Genomic DNA, 20732 nt, shown 5'->3' with positions numbered 1-20732 from the left:
TGGACGAGGGGGTAAAAAGCACCCTATTCAAATTTGCTGATGACACTAAGATGTGGGGGGATGTGGGCATGCTAGAAGGGAGGAATAGGCTACAACTGGACCTTGTCCTGCATCCACAGATGCATCTCGAGCAGGTCCAAGGAGGTGATCCTCCCCCTATATGCAGCACTGGTCAGGCCACAGTTGGAGTACTGCATCCAGTTCCGGCCCCGCACTTCAGGAGGGATGTGGACAGCATTGAGAGGTTCCAGAGGAGGGCCACCTGCATGATCAGGGGGCAGCAGAGCAGGCCTTATGAGAAGAGGCTACGGGACCTGAACCTGTTCAGTCTCCACAAGAGAAGGCTGAGGAGGGATCTAGTGGCCTGTTACAAACTAGCCAGAGGGGACCAGCAGGCACTGGAAGAGTCCCTGTTCCCCCGAGCACTACCAGGAGTGACTAGAAATAATGGTCACAAGCTGGCAGAGGGTAGATTCAGACTAGACATCAGGAGACGCTACTTCACAGTCAGGGTGGCTAGGATCTGGAACCAACTTCCAAGAGAAGTGGTGCTGGCTCCTACCCTGGGGGTCTTTAAGAGGAGGCTAGATGAACACCTTGCTGGGGTCGTTTGACCCCAGTGCTCTTTCTTGCCATGGCAGGGGGTCGGACTCAATGATCTGTCAAGGTCCCTTCCAACCCTACAAACTATGAAACCTTACACTGATGCTACCTATTTAAAAATGAATGCAACAGTTTTCGAAGGCTTTTTGCCCTCAATAAAAACAAACAGAAATGACAAGTTTTCAAGTCTTCAAGAGCTCTCGTAGAACTTGCAGCAATGTGTGGTCCAAAGTAAGAGAGAGAGAGTTATCAAAAGCATCAAAACCTTTTCACTCAGTTATCCAATCAGTGTAGGAGCTTTAAGACACACTGCCAAATATTCTTACTAGTAATTTTAAGACCATCTATAAAACCTACCATCAAAATAAACTTGAGATGAAGAAAATCTACTAGTCCTCATGAGGGCTACTTAATGTCACAGAAATACCTATTTCTGACAGCTCAAAATTACAATACAATAGAAATTGCTCACCATGCTAATAGGTCTCACTTCCAATGAATCATCAAGTTACACCTCACACAAAAGTGTATTTCTCCTCCTCATTCCCCATAAATGAGGGCTTTTACCTTGCAATCAGATGTAGGTATATACTAGCCCTTAGCTCTTTGTGGCGTACCCATAAAAAGCCAGGGTACTTAACACCAGGGGAAGAGTTTATTTAAATGGATTTAATTTCAGAATCAAGACACAAAAATTTATAGCCTTAAATTTGTAAAGCATTTAGGAATTAAAGTGAACAGAGTCTTATTTCTATAGAGTTCATCATTTTGCCTTTGCTAATAGAAGTTATGTTTAAAAGACAACACAGTAGAATCAGTAGTAGTTCAAGATACTTGATGTCAGATGTGCGACCAGGTGAAACTGGTCTGGTATATTTACATGTATCAATGAAAAATACCCTTTCTATTTTGTTGCACAAGTAGATAAAAATTACAGGCTTTCTGTAGTTCCTGTTTGGACTTTACCTGTAACAATGACTCTAGGATAATACTAGAAGTGTATGCTTGCAATAACTGTCAGTTCACACCACCAAAGAAATAACTGGTGCCATAAACTCCTAGAATAAGAAGCAGTACTATTAGACATTAGCAACACAGCAAGATATGTAAAGTATGACACTGTAAATCCTCATGTCCATATATGGCACCAATGTATACTTGTCAAGTACAATAGAGGCCCACTTGCTCAGAAGCATATTCAAATACAACTTGCAACAAGGCTCACACAAATGCACACGTTATTAAGTTGGCAAATTCTGGAATGCTTGTAGCTTCAAAACGTTCAATGTTTAGGACCCAATTCCTTAAATCCCATTAAGATGGGCTGAGAACCTGGATACAGAAAAGGGCAAAAGGAGCCCAAAGCCCAATATCGGCATATACCTGGAAATGCAAGTGGCCAGGTTGCCACTTTCTTTCTCCCTATATCCCTGAGGCAGCTTAAGCAGGTGCTGGTAATAACAACCCCTCCATAATGACACTGATCAAGAATCACTGGAGGCAGAAATACTTGGGCCGTGCCACTTTTCCTAGTACACCCCAATAACACCCTGCACTAGACAGATTATTTACAGTTGGTGTTCTGGTGTTATATTAACTAAAATAAACTTATCCATCTTTCTATCTCATTAGGATACTTTCGAAATCTCAACTCATTTAGGATACTTTACAGTCTCTTGGTATCTCATGACAAGACAAACAATACTGGGGACCAGACTCTGACCCTTGAATGTTTGTGTTTGCATTTATTTATCTGGTATAGGAGTTCTGCTTTGGTAAAACACACCCATTTAACATTAAGAAAAGTGAGTTCAGATAAGAAAGACAGACTTCATATCTTAATGATACAGGTTACAGAGAGTTTGTTACTACAACCACAGGTCCTAGAGGGACTTTCTACAAAGCTTTTCCTACTACACGAGTGGTTCTCAACTTTTTTAGACTCAAGGCACCCCTTGGGAAAATCCCAGCTTTTAGCTTTCTTTCGCTCAGTTTTTGACTATGGAAAAATAACAGAGCAATTCTTCTATCAGAGAAGCAGAGAATTCAGAAAGACCACAACAGGTCAGAATGTTTTTGACACTGTGGATTCCTATTTGAAATCTCTGGGCTTAACTTGTGAATCCCATGTAGGTATTCGCATACCTAACCATGCTAATATTGATTGTAGGGGACCCTAGTGAGAATCACTGCACTACATAAATGCTTCAAGACAATCGTTATATTCATTTAGAGACACCGCAAAGGTGCACCAGTCAAAGTATCTAATACACAAGGTTTACAAATGCATGGAGGAGCAGCAATTAGAAAGGAGGATGGCAGAGTGAGAGGGAGTTTAAAAATTAGCATGGTTTTTCTTGAAATGCATAGGCCCTTATCTCCATGCCCCTGCCGTCTCTCCTTATTTAGGAAAATAAAACTGGTAAACAGTTAGCTACTACACATATTTGGTAACTTACAACTAGAACTGTTCTCATATCCTGCAAGAGAGAGATTTCCCAAATGTTCTCAGTCTACATCAGGACAAACCCAAGACCTTCCAGAGCTTTTTTGGGAAAGGCCAGAGATCAAACCGCGTCAGAACGGTCAAAGGCCCCATGGTTGAAGTATTTGTTCTCACATGCCCTTATGAGCACCCAAACCTCTGACACTTTGCCTACTCTGGAGTGGACGCTCTCTCTTGCCACCCTGGCAAATATTCCCTAGAGAAAGTTCAATCAGACTGGTACATTCTCATAGAAGGCTTATGGTTTTGACAAATGAACCTGAAGAGCCATGTCACTGGAAAACCTGACCTCACTGCAGGATCCAGGAGATCAGAATGGCCTTCAAGAGCAGATAGACTTCAGAACTACTGAAGTGCATACACAGCTGCAGAGGTCTACACCCCATTTTCCAAACCTTCTTTTGGGTCCACCAATCCTGATCCCACCCATGGTCCTGAAGTCTGCGAAGCTGCATGTACACAAGCAGTGTTCAGGACCCACGTCTCATAACAGAATCAGGAGCCCAAATGTGAGCTTTTGTAGAGCGTCATTTTGGGAACACAAACCCCTGTTCGAGAGCTGGGTAGCACTTAACAGCCAGCATTTCACGTCTGCATCTGTTGTGTGGGGTACACGTTACAAGTTGACTATAAAACATCGGACTGAAAAAGGAACAGATCTTCACCTCCATCTTCACTGAGAAACATCAGTAACGGGGAACCAGCACGTACCAAGGGACACGCATCCCCCTGTCGTTAATGCACGTGTACAAATATGTTCGCTGGAAGAGAGGAATTCCCGAGAGATGCTAACAGGCAAAGAAAGGAGGGCTGAGGAATATGAGCAGCGGCACCACTCCCAGCTTTAGCCATCCTCCCAAGGCTAAGCCACCTCAAGCCACGGTGCAGGGCTTCTGATAATGATAATGGAAATCATTTCAGCATTACATGATTTCAATTGGAAGACAGCGATGCACTCACTTTAGCCCCCCGCGCTCCTAGGTAAGAGCCGCCCTGGCAGCTCTAGCCCCGCGCGTCCGGAAAGGGGCAATGCTCCTATTGTCCCTTTCAATGCCCAGCCTTTCCCGCAGCGCAGCCAAGCCCCGCGGCTTCACGGGGCACGCAGGAGCCGGCGGCGGGAGGCGCTGCCCGTCCTGTCCAAGGGCGGCAGGGAAGGGGCAGCGCGGCGCGGTGTGCGCGCACGGCCCCTCGCCCCGCTCCCCCCAGCCTGCCTGCGACGAGGGGCCGCGGCGGCCCACCCGGACACGCACCTTTCACTTGACTTTCGTACTCCGCGATGATCTCTTTGTCCTTCTTGCCGCGGCCGGGGGCGGACATCCTCCGGCGCTGCTGCCTGCCCGCTCCGCGCCGGGGAAGCAGCAGGCGGCGAGGACGGCGCTCCGGCTGCCGGGGGAGGGGGCGGCTACGCTAACCCCGGCGCCGGCACCATCATCTCTCGCAGGGCTAGGCGGTCCCAGCCCTGGGCGGGGCGCGGCGGCGGCGGCGGCAGCAAAGGGCACAACAACAAGCGCCCGGCTCCGGCCCCAGCCCCGGTCCTGCTGCTGCTGCAGCTGCCACCACACCCCGGCGCGGCCCCTCGCGGCCGGCCCCGACTGCAGCCCCGCCCGACCCGGCCCGGCCCGGCCCGGCCCCGCCAGGGAGGGGCCCCCGCTCCGCCCCCCTCCCCCGGCAATGAAGTTCCTCCGCCCCCGCCCGCGGCTCCTCCCAGCGCTGCCCCGGAGCATGTGGCGCCCGGGGAGGGGGTGTGAGGGGGCCGGCGGGCGGGAAGGCCGCGTTCGCGGCGGGGCCGCTTGGTGCCAGAGGGGGCGGTCCCGGGCCAGAGGGCAGCAGAGGGGCCAGGACGTGCGGGTGCGCGTGCGGGTGCGGGGGGGAGCCGGCGGACAGGACACCTCGGGGAAGTTCAGGTCGCTGCCATCCCTGCTGTCTCCAGGGCTGGCGGCGGCCCGTGCTCTGCTGAGGAGGCTCCTGGCCCTGGCCGGCTAGCTGAGGAGCTGTCTGCGGAGGAGGGGAGGCTGAGCCCCACGTCGTAAGAAAAGCCACCCGAGCAGCGGTCAGGTCAGGCCCAGGCCGTCACCAAGTGCTAGGAAGGAAAGCGTAAAACTTTGCAGGAGGAAGTTATAGGATCCTTTGCACTCCAAGAAGGTTTTATCCTGGCCCTAGAAATCCAGGTTGCAGTCAAACCGTGGGGGTTTTCCACCCTCTGAACAATGGTGACGTGTTTATCCTGATCAGGTGGATATCCCTCCGTATCTGTCCAGACCTCGCCCTCTTGTCTCCATTGCTGCCATGAAAAAGTCACCAGAGAACTTCCAAAAAAGGATTCCCCTGCCTCAGGGGTTAAATTTGTCCCCTTTTGGTTTCATGAATCATGTTCCTGCGAAATAAGGAAGGCCTAATAGGAGTTGCTGATCATTTTGCTAGAGACTTCTAGTTTTGCTTTACAGCTACATGTGGCAGGCTACAATGAGATGGTAATCACTGTTGTCCCCAAGGCAACCGGACTTTGAATTCTTTTTTTTCCCAATAGGGGTCCCATCCCACCTTTTCAGTGCCATTAATTATTTTCAATATTTGTCTCCTGTCTCCTCTTCTTCCGCTATACAGGTGTTTCCTCTACCCAAGACTTCCTTCTCAGTCCAGCCTGACTAAAAACATCCCTTTCAAACCCCTGGAGGCAAAGACGTTTCTGAAGCAGATTTCACTCCAAGCTGGACCTACAAATGCTATCCCTCCCAAAAGAGACAGGAGTCCAGAAGAGCAGATGTTTCACTGTTCCCACCTAGGCCCGATTTCCATCCACACACACTTGATGCTCACATTTTGTCTCCTGGCTGCTTGTAGCCAAGTCCAGATGGCCCATCTTAGCACACAACCATCACACTTGCCTTACACAGTGTGAGCCTAGTTCTGAAAGCTGAGGTCCCACAGATTCTTCCCCCCTTCCCCTTCTTTTGGAAATCCCTACCTTAGCCAGAGAAAACAACTTTAATAAGATGCCTTCTTTGACCAGAGGTCCAAGGGAAACAAAATAAGCCAGTAACCTCCCACCCCCCCCACAAAAAATCCATCCAAAACAAATCATCTGCCTTCCATCTCCCATCGCAGGGCTGCTTCCAAAAAAGCAGCATTTTAATTGTGTTCCCCAGCACCCTTTAAAACTCAACCACGTCTGGGATCAAGACATAAAGTTAGCTCATTTCCTCCAGGCAGGCCAATCTGATTCCCTTTCAAACATTTCTCTGCTGCTAGAGCCCACTCCTTTCTTTTCATGTCTTCTCCCTCTTTGTAAGTCACAGCGGTCAGTGTCATCGCTTAGCAGTTTAATAAACCACAGCTTCTAGCTCTTCTTATCTTCATGTCTAACAGCTTGAGCAATCTTTGTGTGTTAGTTTCTCCCCCTGCCTATCCTATCGCTGCAGGGATGGCTGGAGCCTGCTGTAAGCCCCTGTTATAGTCAGGATCCCAGAAGAAAGCTCAAGACTGAGCCAGTCATGACAGAAACAGGATCTCCAGGCTCTTTTCTCTGTGAAAAGACAAGGGAGATGCTCATGTGCCTGTTACACCTGAGCTGGCAGGCAGCTCAGCAGGACTATCCCCTGCCTTCTGCTCCCATTAGGCAGAAGTAGGACTGGAGGGGGGGGGTCTAGCTATGTATTGCAGAAGGAGAGGGCCATTGAGGCTAAAACCACACTAGAAATTGTTGTACCTTGTATAAGTGATGCATCTGATCTTCATGACATGAGGAAATATGCTTGGACCACGCTACTACTGACACCATTGGTAGCAGCAGGGATGGGCAAAGTTGTCTGGTACAGGCAAGATAGAGCTCGCTGAAGCAGAAGCAGATACATGCATGCTTCTCTTAAAGGGCAATTGCCTGTGAAGATGCAGAATCTGTAGCGGGCCCCAGGAGAGAGATCTCCCACGATGTGAGTGCTGCTTCATTCAGCCAGCTCAGCTCTGCAGCTGGTGTGGCAGCCACCTCCATATATGGGCATGGGGAGATGTATGTCTTCTTACATATTTCTTGTTCCCTGGCAGGCCAGGGAGTGTGCCAAGCCGGGAGTCAGAGCTCCCTGGGAGTTACAGAGAAAATTTTGGTTTCCGAGTTACACTCAGACTCCAGGGCAACAAGGCCGAGCTGGCTGGATTGTGAAAGGATTGCATGTTATTACGTGGGTTACATCTTTTAAGATATTTGAGGGAACTCAAAGTCTCTGGACTAAATTCTACACTGATTTACACTGCATGCAAGCCCCTTGCAAAAACTGCTATCATAGAGCAAAAGCCCACACAGAGCTGTGGCTTTTATGTTACCCTGCCTTCTGTGATACCATGTACCAGTACAGAGGTACAGAGAAAATAGCCTCCGGCACAGAAAATTAGTGCACAAATGCTATATCTTAAAAAACAAAAACAGAAAAAGAACACAACTCCCCCAGGCTTCAGACAAACAAACATCCACTAGACAGGCCATTCTTTGAAGGTAAATTTCCAAATCTAAAGGTGTTACCTTAAAAAAAAAATCTCTGTTTTGTAAACCTGCCTTTGGGCCCAACTGTCCTCCTCCAGACATCTGTGCAAAACTCCCATCAATGACAAAAGCAGCAAGATCAGGTTGTTTCTCAATGTAGCATTTTGTAATTTTACCTGTGAAAAATAAGCTTCCTCATTTCCCCCATAAATGAATTGGATAATAATTAAAGCACTGTCAGACACAGAATACTGTCCTATTGTTAGCAGTGTATTGGGTAAACTTAACACACTTATTTTAACATATGTATCTTGCACACACATACATACTAATTTTGTAAGAAATGGGTTTGGTTCATTTCTAATGTAGAAATAAACTCAGTAATCTTGATTCTGCTTTCACTTACCCTGCATCAAACTGGGTCTCTAGTTCATTATACTTATTCCTGATTTACACTGGTGTAAGTGAGAGTGTAAAGGGCCATCTGTTCGTTTAGATAGCAATGCTTGCCTACTCAGTAGTTGTGCTCTAAATTAATGTTTGAAAAGCATGCTTAAATCTTTGGAAAGAGTATATTTTAAGCATTATGATAAAGCTGATTGAAAGAACGTATGTTGCAGTTCAACACTACTGTATTACTAATACAAATTGAGTAGGGTACTGCAGAAGTAGAATTCTGGTACAGTACTTTTATATTGTGTTCTTGTTTTCCACCTGAATGTACAGCATAGAGTAATAGAGCATTGGGGGATTTTTAATTATGTATGGTAAAGCAAAGATCTGTTTAAATAGATGGCATCTCCTACAATACCTCATGAATATAAATGCAAAAAGGAGAAAAAAAAGCCACATGGCTTTTTGGTTTCTGCTTGCTTGAGAATGTCATTATTGTGTTTCATTTACACATCCTGATGAGCTGTTGCAGTTCTTGCTTTCTTGTGGCACTAATAAAAATAGACCCTATAACTGACTGCTCTTTCTGGAATATCACTGAGATATACTCTGTGTAACCCATAATTGAAACACATCAGCCCCTGAAATGACAAAACCCTGCACTAATTTTCTTTAGATTGAAGACAGAAATAATTCATTATGCCTTGGAATGACTCAGTCATCTTACTGTTGGACATGGCATCTCAAGGAGCAATGCTTTCACTGAAACAAGAAAACATTTGCTTATTATTGCAAAAATGGTGAGTCTAGGAGCAGTATTAAGTTGGGAGAGCTTGTTCGGTACTTGTCACAGATAAAATGAACATTTATAAAAATAAAATTGTAATTACTTGAAAATGGGTTTAATTCAGGAAAACGCTGTCATTTATCTATAGGGTTCTTTTCCATCTCACTGAGTGAGGCATTTATTGCTCGGTATGTTTATACTCCAGGCACTGGCAATGAAACCCTGGCCTATGAGTTTTGCTACTGAGTTTGGTGAGGCTAGTGTCACAACCCCACTATTGGCCAGTTCTAAATTATTCCCACGTGGCGGCTAGCGATTGGCTTGCTAGCCGTATAAGAGGCTTGAGCGGTTTCCGCCCAAGTTGGAGAACTCCGAGGAGAACCCTGCAAGGGAGGACTCCACAACCATCTGGAGGAGGAGGAGGAGGACTTCACATCTTGTGAAGAACTCTAAGCGCTGCAGAGCCTATCGAACCCAGCGTATACCTCAAGAAGGCTATAGGGATCTGATCAACCTCTGGCCTCTCCCCGTCGCCGAAAGATCCCTCGACGTACCCTTCCCTGCACGCAAGTTCTACGGAGCCTAGCAAACTTCGTGTGAGTGTATCCAGAGCTCTGTCTGGGTTCGAGTCCTGCAGGTTTATCTTCCCGTCACCGAAAACCCATTGCGACGTACTCTCGTGTTTTGCATCTTCCCGTTGCCGAAAACCCCTTGCGATGTACTCTCGCGCCCTGCAGGTTCGAGTTTTGTTTTGTTTCCTGTCTGTAACCACAACTCAAGCAAGTTTTCCTGCTTGCACCGCAACCATCTACGGTGTAAGTAAAATAATCTTTAATCAACCGCTAAGCGTCCGTGCCTAATTCTAGTCCGCCGGCCTGCATTCCCCGACCCGCGTGCCAGGGCTGCTGGCCACAGCCCGCCGCGCGCCCCCGAGGGCCTCAGACTGCTCCCGGCCCGCACAGCTAGGATTTTACCTTGGGATATGTGTGGGGGAGCAGACTCTAAAGCATACTACTAGCTTGTCACAGAAGCAGCTAAGCTAAAAGAAGAGAATGCAAACCCCAAAAATTCAGATCAAGTTTTTTATTTCAAGCCCATCTCAGTTACTGCTATGTCACCAAACTTAATATTCAGATATGGGAACCCCACCAAAATTATCATCCTGTATTTGGATGCTTAGTTTGGCACACGTTTGACAGAAGTAAATTCTGATATGAGCATTACAGCACATCTTATGTAGAGTTTAGATTATAGTTTGCATGGGATGTTTTGGATAGGAATGATCTTTGGGAGGTCCTTTTCAGCCCTATTTCTCTATGATTCTCTATGATTTAAACATCTCTACTTATCTATGTTTCAAATTCAGCCATGTTTAAAATGTCTGTCATCATTACGATTCTTCGACCTCTTGTATTTTAACTTGAGTATCCCCTCTGCAATTAACTCATTTCTTTATAGCACTGGGAGCCAACCTTTTTGACAGGCATGTCACAGATGAGCCCTGCAACCTCTCAGTGCCACAGCAATCCCCTCCTCCTCCCCAGTCTGCTGCTCTGCTTCCGCTCCCTGTCTTGTGGTGTGTGTCCTCTACCCAATCTGTTGCTTGGCTTTCTGCTTCTGCCCTGTGTTGCCTGCCTGATCTGCTTCTCTGTTTTTTCCTCCCTGTATGATCTGCCAAGGTACTGCCTGGCCCCTCCCTGATATGCCATATGCTACTGTAACCTTTCCAATTGAAGGGATCAAAGCAGGTGCACAAGCACTGTGGGAGGTGTAGGGACTCTCCTCCCCCTATAGAGCAGAGCCAGATCACTAATGGGGACTTAACCATATACCTTTTAATGAGAGAACTATTGGGAACATAACAGGCATAAACCAGGGGATATAGGGGACACTACAACACCCCAAGGGTGCAGGATTCAAAGGTTAGACATTTACAATCATAGACGTATTCATCCAGTTGACAAAAGACAGGGTTAACAAAATATAAAACACGAACAGCACAATAAACAATACTGGTTGGCAAAATATAAAAGGCACAAAAAACAAAATGTCAAGTAACAAGGAATATAGGGCCTAGGTACCTGAAGGGGGAGAAAGGGGGAAAACATAATGACACCTTTCCACTGCAACAAGAATTTTTCTCTGTTATTTCACTCAGCCCAAGTCAAACCAGCTAGGACTTAAACTCAGATCTTGCAAGCGGTAAGCAGAAACTTTACCACACAGCCACTAGCACTGGTGCTATGCCAAGCTGCTAGGGGTCTTGGCCTTCCTGAAGCCCCAGCCTCATGTCAAGCTGCCTGGCCTCTTATTGGAGGAGCTGGAAGTAGGGTTGAGAACCTTTCAGGTCACTGCTCAGATCCTTGCTGGAGCTAGGGAGCCTCTCCTGCTGGCCACAGCCTCTTGTAGGTGATCCTGGAGCCCAGAGGGGAACCTCTCCTACCGGCTGCACGCTGCGCTGCTGAGGGTCCAACTGCTGCCTGCAGGTCCCACTCCTTCAGGTGCTTCTGGGGCAACTGCTCCTGCCCTGCTAGCCCAGCTCTTTGAAGCTCCTTCCTTGTGGTCCCTCGCTGGTCTCCCTTGAGTCAGCCACGCTGCCCCTGTTATCCCCCTCCAGGTGACCCAAGGGGCCAATCAGGGGACACGGAGGGTGAGTCTCTGGGACCTGGTTGGTGAGGAAAGGGAATCCTAAGTCCTCCAATCATCTTTTACCCCTTCCAAACCCCTGGGCCAAATCATTACCAGATTGGTGAGGAAAGGGAATCTCAAGTCCTCCAATCATCTTTTGCCCTTTCAAGACCCCTGGGCTAAGTCACTACCAGCTAACCCATCACACTACACACAGAGCTTGCCCGTGCCATTTGTGGCATATGTGCCGCAGGTTGGCCACTCCTGGTCTATAGGATTAATTTATATAAATTGATGATATATTAATGAGGGGAGTCCTGACCACGCTGAAGTCAGCACAAAATTGTCCACTGACTTCCATGGAGCCGAAACTTTATTTAATTTGTTTCAACATACTTGTATAATCTTGGAATCTTTCTTATTAGTTACTGCAAGCTGGTAAAACAACTTAGGCAATATCCTCTACTGTCCTTTCTCCTCCATATTTCCCCACCAAAAAGCCCCTACATAAATCCCTAAATTCACAAAACCCAACTCAACCAAGGTTTGCTAATCATATGCAGTTTTGGGGACAATTTTGTATAAGTAAGTATAATTTAATAAGAAGATTAGAGAGGTAACAAAAACTGTGTCCAGCTCAATCTTTTCTAGCAGATATTCAAATATGTGGGTTCAGAAACTTCCTTGTTCCAGGCAGCCCCTTGTTCACAGAACAGCTGATTTAAGTCTATTTTCTTGGCCACCTGCATAAGCCTGGGTGGTACGTAACTCCTCATTTGTCAGGGACAATGCAGTGTATTTGGACACTGTCATAGATTCATAGATGCTACGGTCAGAAGGGACCTCTACAGATCATCGAGTCCAACCCCCTGCCAAGGCAGGAAAGAGTGCTGGGGTCAGATGACCCAGCCAGATGCCTATCCAGCCTTCTCTTCAAGACCCCCAAGATATGGAAAAGCACCACCTCCCTTGAAAGCCCATGCCAAATTTTGGCCACCCTTACCATGAAGAAGTTTTTCCAGATATCTAGCCTAAATCTGCTCTCTGTCAGTTTGTGACCATTGTTCCTTGTTACCCCAAGAGGCATCCTGGTGAACAGAGCATCTCCGATCTCTTGCTGAGTTCCCCTAATGAATTTGTAGGCGGCCACAAGATCACCTCTCAGCCTTCTCTTGTGGAGGCTGAAGAGGTCCAGGTCCCTCAGTCTCTCCTCATAGGGCTTGTCCTGGAAGCCCCTAACCATATGAATGGCCCTCCTCTGGACTCTCTCAAGTCTGTCAACATCCTTCTTGAAGTACGGCATTCAAAACTGGACGCAGTCTTCCAACTGTGGTCTGACCAATGCCACAAAGAGGGGAAGTATCACCTCCTTGGTTCTATTTGTCATGCATCTGCTGATGCATGATAAAGTGTCGTTAGCTTTGCTGATGATTTTATCACACTGAAGACTCATGTTCATCTTGGAGTCCACTATGACTCTGAGATCCCTTTCCGCTTCTGTGCTGCTGAGAGGGTCACTTCCTAGCCAGCAGGTGTGCTGGATATTTTTGCACCCTAGTTGCAGCACTCTGCATTTGCCCTTGATGTACTGCATCCTATTGTGTACTGCCCACTTTTCTAAACTGTCCAGGTCTGCCTACAATCATTCCCTACCCTCCGGAGTGTGCACTTCACCCCACAATTTAGTATCATCTGCAAACTTGGACAGAGTACACTTCACACCCACATCCAAGTCACTGATAAAGATATTGACGTGTACAGGTCCAGCATCAACAGTTGGTGGGCTGGTGTCCCTCTGATGCCCATCTAAGAACCCATTAGGAGACTTATCTTGGCCCCTGTTCAAGAACACTGAGGCAAAAAACTCATTGAATAACTCAGCCTTGTCCCCCCTGTCTGTCACTAATTGCTCCTTCTTGTTCAGTAGGGGTCCTATGCTGCTCTGTGCCTTCCTTTTACTCCCTACGTACCTAAAAAAGACTTTTTGTTGTCTTTAATTTGTGTTGCCAGCCTCAGCTCTGTAGTTGCTTTGGCCTTTCTAACTGCCTCCCTGCAAGTGCGGGCCAGGTGGGTATGATTCCTCCTTGGTTGCTCCCCCTGCTTTCACCGCCTATAAGCCTTCTTTTTTGCCCTTAGGATCCCCTGTTTTTCCCTGTTTAGCCAAGGAAGTTTTTTGGCTCCTTGCATACTTTTCCCTCATACTGGGATCGTCTCCCTGTGCCCAAAGGATTGCTTCCTTTAGGAATGACCACCCTTCCTGGACTCCCATCTCACCAATACTCCTATCCTGCAGTGCGTTATTGACTAGACTCCTAAGCACACTGAAGTTGGCCGTCCTAAAGTCAAGCACTTCCACCCTACTAGTTAACTTATCCACCCTACACTGTATGGTGAATTCGATTGATTGGTGGTCACTATCCCCAAGGTGACCACTTATCTGTAGCTTTCCTACCAGGTCAGTTCCTGTAGCCAACACCAAATCCAGTAAGGCAGTACTTTGTTCCAAAGGGCTTGTATACATTACAGAATCCACTTCTGAGGTGGGTTAAACTAAATCAGAAAAGGCGTATTTACCCTCAAAATAACAGCATCCACACACAGACTTATAACATTGCTATTCTGTTTTAAATTCATGCCCTTTTTTGATCCAGAATAACTTTCATTTGTAGACAAGCCTTTAAAGTTTGCTGCGTACTTATTAGTATGGTTAATTTATTTTTTGCTAAGTAATTGCTGGATTTCCCTTTGTATTTAACTAAATTTACATTTTGAAAGCTTCACAGCTTTAAAAAGTTTTTCTGCTCTGGGAGACAACTACTGGGACTGATGTGGTTAAAGAGAGAAGGGGCTAACTAGCCTTTGGAGCCCATCACCAGTGACTAGAATTTGCCTCTTTTTTATTCCTTTGTTTGGGTTCTCATATATAACATTAAATATACTCATTGAGAATAAAAATACAAATTCTGTGTTACTACTGCAATTTATCAGGACTTGCAAAACATTTGATGGGTTTTTTTGATGCATCATCTCAAAACAAGTATTATGTGAACAAGCAAGTTTTCAGCCTTCAGTTACCAGAAAATAATTAAAAATGTAACCCATGTGCAATCATAGTAGACACAAAGAAAAAACAAGCAAAAATTCCAACATATTCTGACATACATATACACAAAAGGCAGCAGAGCCCCAAATTCATGATTTTTAAAAACCTCAGCACTTTATATTAGCCACATGACTTATGAACATTTGTCGTTGACAATATGGTGAGCTGTGGACATCTAGCCAAATACATGGCAAATGATTTAGGTGGGCTCAAATATTCCCAAAATATCAGGGGTATATGGTTCCATATTTTTTATTTGGCCCCATTACTGAAATCCAGTTCAGATGTTATTATAAGATATAAATAATGTCCTCTTTCCAGAACCTGCTAAACATATAAAAAGTCAGAGTCAGTGTGTGCTTATTAAAAGTATAGTTATTAATTTTATACTCTGCTTACAAATAAAATGCAGAGATACAAGTTCGATATATACTATATACCCAAACTGTTGGGCCCATGGCAGCTTCCATGTGTCCAGGTGGAAAAAAAAAAAGGTCCGGCATGCCCCTGGCCAGATGAGGTCTGGGAACAAACCCAAACTTGAACTCACAACCATCTGGCCAAGGGCTCAGTAGATAAAGCACTAAGTCAGACACCAAAGACAAAACCAGGGCCAGTCCCATGATGCAGACTAAATCATGACTACACTCACATAAATACATTTGCCCATCACGAAGAAACACAAAAAAAAGGAAAAAAAAAAAAATCAAACCCTTGACAGACAGGCCTGTGCCCTGCAAAAAGAGGCCAAGGCAACACCGGGCACATTCCAACGGCATTCCTAACGCCATTACCACCCTCACAGAAATACATTTGCCCAACAAGAACACACACGAAGAAAAAAATTAATTAATAATTTAAAACCATTCAAGGACAGACCTGTACCCTGCAAGAAGAGGCCAAAACAACACCTGGTCCTTTCCCATGGCACTACTGACCAACCTCACAGACATATATTTGGCCTCGACAACCCCACATTAAAAATAAAATTAAAAAATTCAAACCTTGATGGACGGGCCTGTGCCCTGGCAGAGGAGGCCAAGGCAACACATGGCCCCTTACCACGGCACTGCCAACACCGTGACCGCCCTCCCAACCATACATTTGCCCACCACCAGGCCACACTGAAAACCAAAACAAAAGACATTCAAACCTGGATGGCCGGGCCTGTGCCTCGCTGGTAGAGGCAGCAAGCTGGGCAACTCTATGCCTGTGAGGGTGCTCCTTCTGTAGACGTGCCCTGACAAAGGGGCAGCCTTTGCCCCTGCTCTCTAGCTGAGTGGCTTGTGCCTTGTGTGCAGGCCCAGAAGGGTCTGGGGTTCTGGGGCCCATGGCAGATGCGTGTGTTAGGGTCCCTTTCTGCGGCCAGCATCCTGCTCAGGCCCACAGACACAAGCAATGCCTCCAGGGCTGACGGCCTCTCTGTGCTCCGGACTTAATGGTTCCAGCTGCCCCCAATTGACAAAGAGCCAAAAGAGCTATTTTGGCCCTACCAACTTCCCCTTCCTCTGAGGCACTCCCAGTGCTCCAACTAAAACCCAGGCCAAAATGGGGGCATGCCATGCCAAGGCCTGCACTTTTCCACCCTGGAGCCTTGCCACTAGTCCATGTGGTTCTGGGGCCCATGGCAGCTTGCATGTGTCAGGGTGGGGGGGGAAAAAAAAAAAAAGCCCGGCACCCCCCCAGGCCAGGGCCACAGACATCCCCAGCCTTGAGCTCACAACCTTCTGGGCCTGCACATAAGGCAAAAGCCACTGAGTCAGAGAGCAGAGGCAAGGGCCACCCTCACAGGCAAAGAACTGCCCAGCACCACCACAGCTCGGGAGGAAGGCAAGAGGGGGGGAAGAAAGAAAAAAAAAATTTAAAACTCTTGACGGAGGGGCCTGTGCCCTGGCAGAGGAGGCCAAAGCAACACTTGGCCCCTTCCCACGGCACTGCTGACACCGTGACCTCCCTCCCAGCCATACATTTACCCACCACCAGGCCACACTGGAAACCAAAACAAAAGACATTCAAACCTGGACAGCCGGGCCTGTGCCCTGCTGGAAGAGGCGGCAGGCAGCCACAAACATGTCCCTTTTTGCGGCCAGCATCCTGCTTAGGCCCCGTGTCCATTCCCACGGCGATGCCTGTACCACAACCACCCTCACAGACATGCGTTCGCACGTTCACAGCTGGAGGTAAGCAGGGCCTGTGATGGGAGGGAGCTATCAGAGTTCAGCTGTGGGAAGGCAGCCGAGGAGGGTTTCGCCCTGCTCCAGCTCCTACTTTGTCCAGCCCCCCAGGAGACTGGAGCGACTGGAGCCTCGCGAACAGGCCACGCAAACAGGCGTGCTTGTCTTCCTGGCATGTGAGTTAATGCAGGAGTTTGGGCAGGAGGTCGAGGAGGAGGGCCCAAGGCCCTGCCAGTGCACCCTCAGGAAGGCAGTCCCATCAGTAGTCAGCCTCCTAATGGCACAGTACAGATGAGCACACCCTGAGTGTCCCCTCAGAGTCTGCAGCCTCTACCCAGACGGAGCCCGTGGTTCTGCGCTCCACACAGACAGAGGCTCTGGGTCTCAGCTGCTGGGGCTGCCTGGCATGTTTCCAGGTTTGTGGGTCTGGGAGCATACTCACCTCCCCTTGTGGGGTTTCCTCCACTTTGGAGTCTCTAGGGCAGCAGATAGAGGAGCTCCAGGCCGCAGTCCAGAGACTGCATGCCATCAGGGATGGCAAACAGGGGATTGACTGCTGCTGCCAGGCCTTAAACCCCCTGGAGGTGGATTGTAGACCAAGGTCACCTTCCAGGATAAAGGCGGCCTCAGGGATCTCCCATACTGTCCAGCCAGGGGGTTGGACCAAGGTGGTCAGCAGCCCTAAGGCCCATCGCACCAAGGTCCCCACCCCTTGGAGCTTTTCAACAAGTATGAATGTTTTGCAGCCTCAGTAGAGCCTGCCAAGTTGCCAGCTCCTGCAGGCAATGCAGGCTCATCCTCAGCTACCATCCCTGCTCTCCCTAGGGCCACTTTTAGAGTGGTTATTGTGGGAGACTCCCTGCTGATGGAGACTGAGGGTGCAATCTGCTGCCCCGACCCCTTAGCCTTGGAGGTCTGCTGCTTCCCAGGAGCCCATATTCAGGACATAGCCTAGAGGATTCCAAAACTCATCTGGCCCACCGACCACTACCCTATGCTCCTTATCCATGTGGGCACAAATGGCATGGCTCAGAGCAATCTCAGCTGTGTCATGAGGTGCTACAGGGCTCTGGGAGCGGGGCTTAAGGGGTTGGGGGCACAGGTGGTGTTTTCCTCAGTCATCCTGGTTTTGGGCTATGGGCTGAGGGGGGAGAGGAAGATCAAGGTAGGCCACCAGAGACTGCAGCGCTGGTGTCATCATGAAGGCTTCGGCTTCCATGATCACAGTCCACTCTTTGGTGAGAGAGGTAGTGGTCTGCTGGGGAGAGACGGCCTCCACCTCATTCCACTGGGGAGGAGGCTCTTCTCAGCCAGACTGGTTGACCTGCTCAATTGGGCTTTAAACTAAGCCCACCAGGGGATGGGTGGATAACTGCCAATGCAAGCCCACTAGGCAACTACTGCATAGCCAGCAGGTTAGGGCACCCAAGGGAATCCACACCTACCCCAGCCCTAGAACAGTGTCTGCCTGGGAGTGCAATGAAGCCTAGGGCTTCCAATGGGAAACTTATGTGTCTGTACACCAATGCCAGGAGCTTGGGGAACAAACAGGAGGAACTGGTCCTACTGCTAATCAAGAAAGACTACGATCTCATAGGCATAATAGAGACCTGGTGGGATTCCACCTATGACTGGGCCGCAGGTATAGATGGCTCTTGGCCAAATCCAATTAGTCACAAAGCTTCTTCACATGCATGGACAAACTTCACCTGACTCAAGAAGTCTATGAGCCGACAAGAGGTAAAGCATTGCTGTATGTGGTACTGGCCAAAGAGGATGACCTAATCAGTGACCTAAGAATCAGTGGAAAGCTGGGTGATCGTGACCATGAGCTGACCACCTTTACTATCCATCGCAAAGCTGGCAAGTCAGTTAGCAATGCAGAAGCCCTCAACTTTAGGACAGCTGACTTTGATAAGCTCAGGGGGCTTGTTGTCAAGGCCCTAAGGGACCATGACTCGACAGGAAGAGAAGTCCAAAAGGAGCAGTTGCTCTTCAAGGGAGCAATCCTGACAGCACAAGGGATGGCCATCCCATTTTGGAGGAAGGGTAGCAAAAGGGCACAGCAACCCTCTTGGTTCAGCAGGGAACTTGAGGACCTCCTACGCATAAAAAGAGAGGCTTATAAAGGATGGAAGGATGGAATAGCCACCAAGGAGGAGTACTCAGAACTGGTCCGTGCCTGCAGGGAGTAGACCAGGAAAGCCAAGGCTGCAACCAAACTCCATCTGGCTTCCCATATCAAGGATAATACAAAGCCCTTTTTCAGATATGTAGAGAGTCAGAAAAAAAGCAAGGGTAACATTGGATCCCTGCTGAACCAAATGGGACAACTGATAACTGACACCCAGGAAAAAGCCAACCTGCTTAATGGGCACTTCACATCAGTCTTTCATCAGCCCAATGGGACCGCCCTGCCTAGCATGATGTGGGACAGCCAGGGTGAATATGTATTTGTGCCTGGCATCAGTGTAGACCTTGTAAAGGAACACCGTGAGAAGCTGGACACCTTCAAGTCAGCTGGTCCTGACAGATTACACCCTAGAGTACTCAAGGAGCTGGCAGGTGTCATAGCCCAACCATTGGCAAAAATATTCAAAAACTCATGGCGCTCAGGCGAAGTACCTGAAAACTGGAAGAAGGCCAATGTGGTACCCATCTTTAAGAAAGTAGATCCCAGGAATTACAAGCCAAGCAGCTTGACCTCAGTCCCAGGTAAGATTCTGGAGAAAATTATCAAAGAGACTGTTCTTGATAAGCTGGCTGATGGCAACATCCTGAGGGACAGCCAGCATGGGTTTGTCGTGGGTAGGTCTTGCCTGACCAATCTCTTCTCTTCTATGACCAGGTGATGTATCACCTGGACAAGGGAGAAGAGATTGACGTCATATATCTAGACTTTAAAAAAGCCTTTGATCTGGTGTCCCATGATCTCCTCATGGAAAAATTGGCTAACTGTGGCCTCGGCTACATCACAGCCCGATGGCTGGGAATTGGCTCTGAGGTCAGATCCAGAGAGTAGTAGTTGATGGAAGCTAATCATTATGGTGCTCCATGACCAGTGGCATTCCCCAAGGCTCTGTCCTTGGACCGGTTTAACATCTTTATCAACAATGTGGACATTTGTGTCAGAAGCACACTGGCCAAGTTCACCGATGACACTAAACTTTGGGGCACAGTGTCCACGCCTAAGGACAGCCTGAGGGTGACTTGGATAAGCTTAGTAAGTGGGCAGATATAAACCTGATGACGTTCAATATAAAAAAATGCAAGGTACACCACCTCGGGGAAAAAACCCCCACAGCATGCTTATAGGCTCAGCAGTGCTACGCTCACTAGCACCATGGCTGAGAGAGACTTGGGGGTCATGATTGACCACAAGATGAACATTAGCCACCAGTGCAATGTCACAGCCGGCAAAGCAAACAAAACTCTGGCTTGCATCCATAGATACTTCTCCAGCAAATCCCAGGATGTCATCCTCCCACTGTGCTCGGGCTTGGTGAGCTGGAGTACTGCATCCAATTCTGGGCTCCATGATTCAAGAAGGATGCTGCAAAGCTTGAGAGAGTCCAGAGGAGAGCCACATGCATGATCAGAGGGCAAGAGAATAGGCCTTATGATGAGAGGCTGAGAGCCATGGGACTCTTCAGCCTGGAAAAGCGCAGGCTCAGGGGGGACCTGGTAGCTACCTATAAGTACATAAGGGGTGTCCACCAGGATCTGGGGGAATGTCTGTTCACCAGAGCACCCCAAGGGATAACAAGGACCAATGGTCATAAACTCCTCTGTGACCATTTTAGATTAGACATAAGGAAAAACTTCTTTATTGTCTGAGCCTCCAAGGCCTGGAAGAGACTCCCTCCAGAAGTGGTGCAGGCACCTACTCTGGACTCTTTCCAGAAACGTTTTGATGTTTATCTTGCTGGGATCCTTTGATCCTAGCTGACTTCCTGCCCCTGGGGTAGGGGGCTGGAATTGATGATCTTCAAGGTCCCTTCCAGCCCCAATGTCTATGAAATCTATGAAATTAGAACATTACAAGTCAAATTGAATTCAAGATG

The 20732-nt window shown here is 48.0% G+C and overlaps 1 protein-coding gene across 3 annotated transcripts in view; it reads right to left on the bottom strand.

The window, feature by feature from the left end:
- Nucleotides 1–4719, bottom strand: part of SRGAP1 (SLIT-ROBO Rho GTPase activating protein 1) — a 246350-nt gene extending 241631 nt beyond the window's left edge. The window contains exon 1 of one of the 3 annotated variants that reach the window (XM_019493059.2): nt 4360–4719. In XM_019493059.2, coding sequence (XP_019348604.1) covers nt 4360–4426 — 67 coding nt within the window. In that variant the 5' untranslated portion in view covers nt 4427–4719. The remainder of the gene's footprint in view (nt 1–4359) is intronic. The other 2 variants (XM_019493050.2, XM_014595919.3) reach the window with 2 other exon arrangements.
- Nucleotides 4720–20732: the final 16013 nt, after the last annotated feature.

This window comes from Alligator mississippiensis, chromosome 4, assembly GCF_030867095.1.
Source record: "Alligator mississippiensis isolate rAllMis1 chromosome 4, rAllMis1, whole genome shotgun sequence".
Taxonomy (NCBI): domain Eukaryota; kingdom Metazoa; phylum Chordata; order Crocodylia; family Alligatoridae; genus Alligator; species Alligator mississippiensis.
The sequence above is the reverse complement of the archived record's forward strand: the minus strand, read 5'-3'. Positions and strand labels throughout refer to the sequence as shown.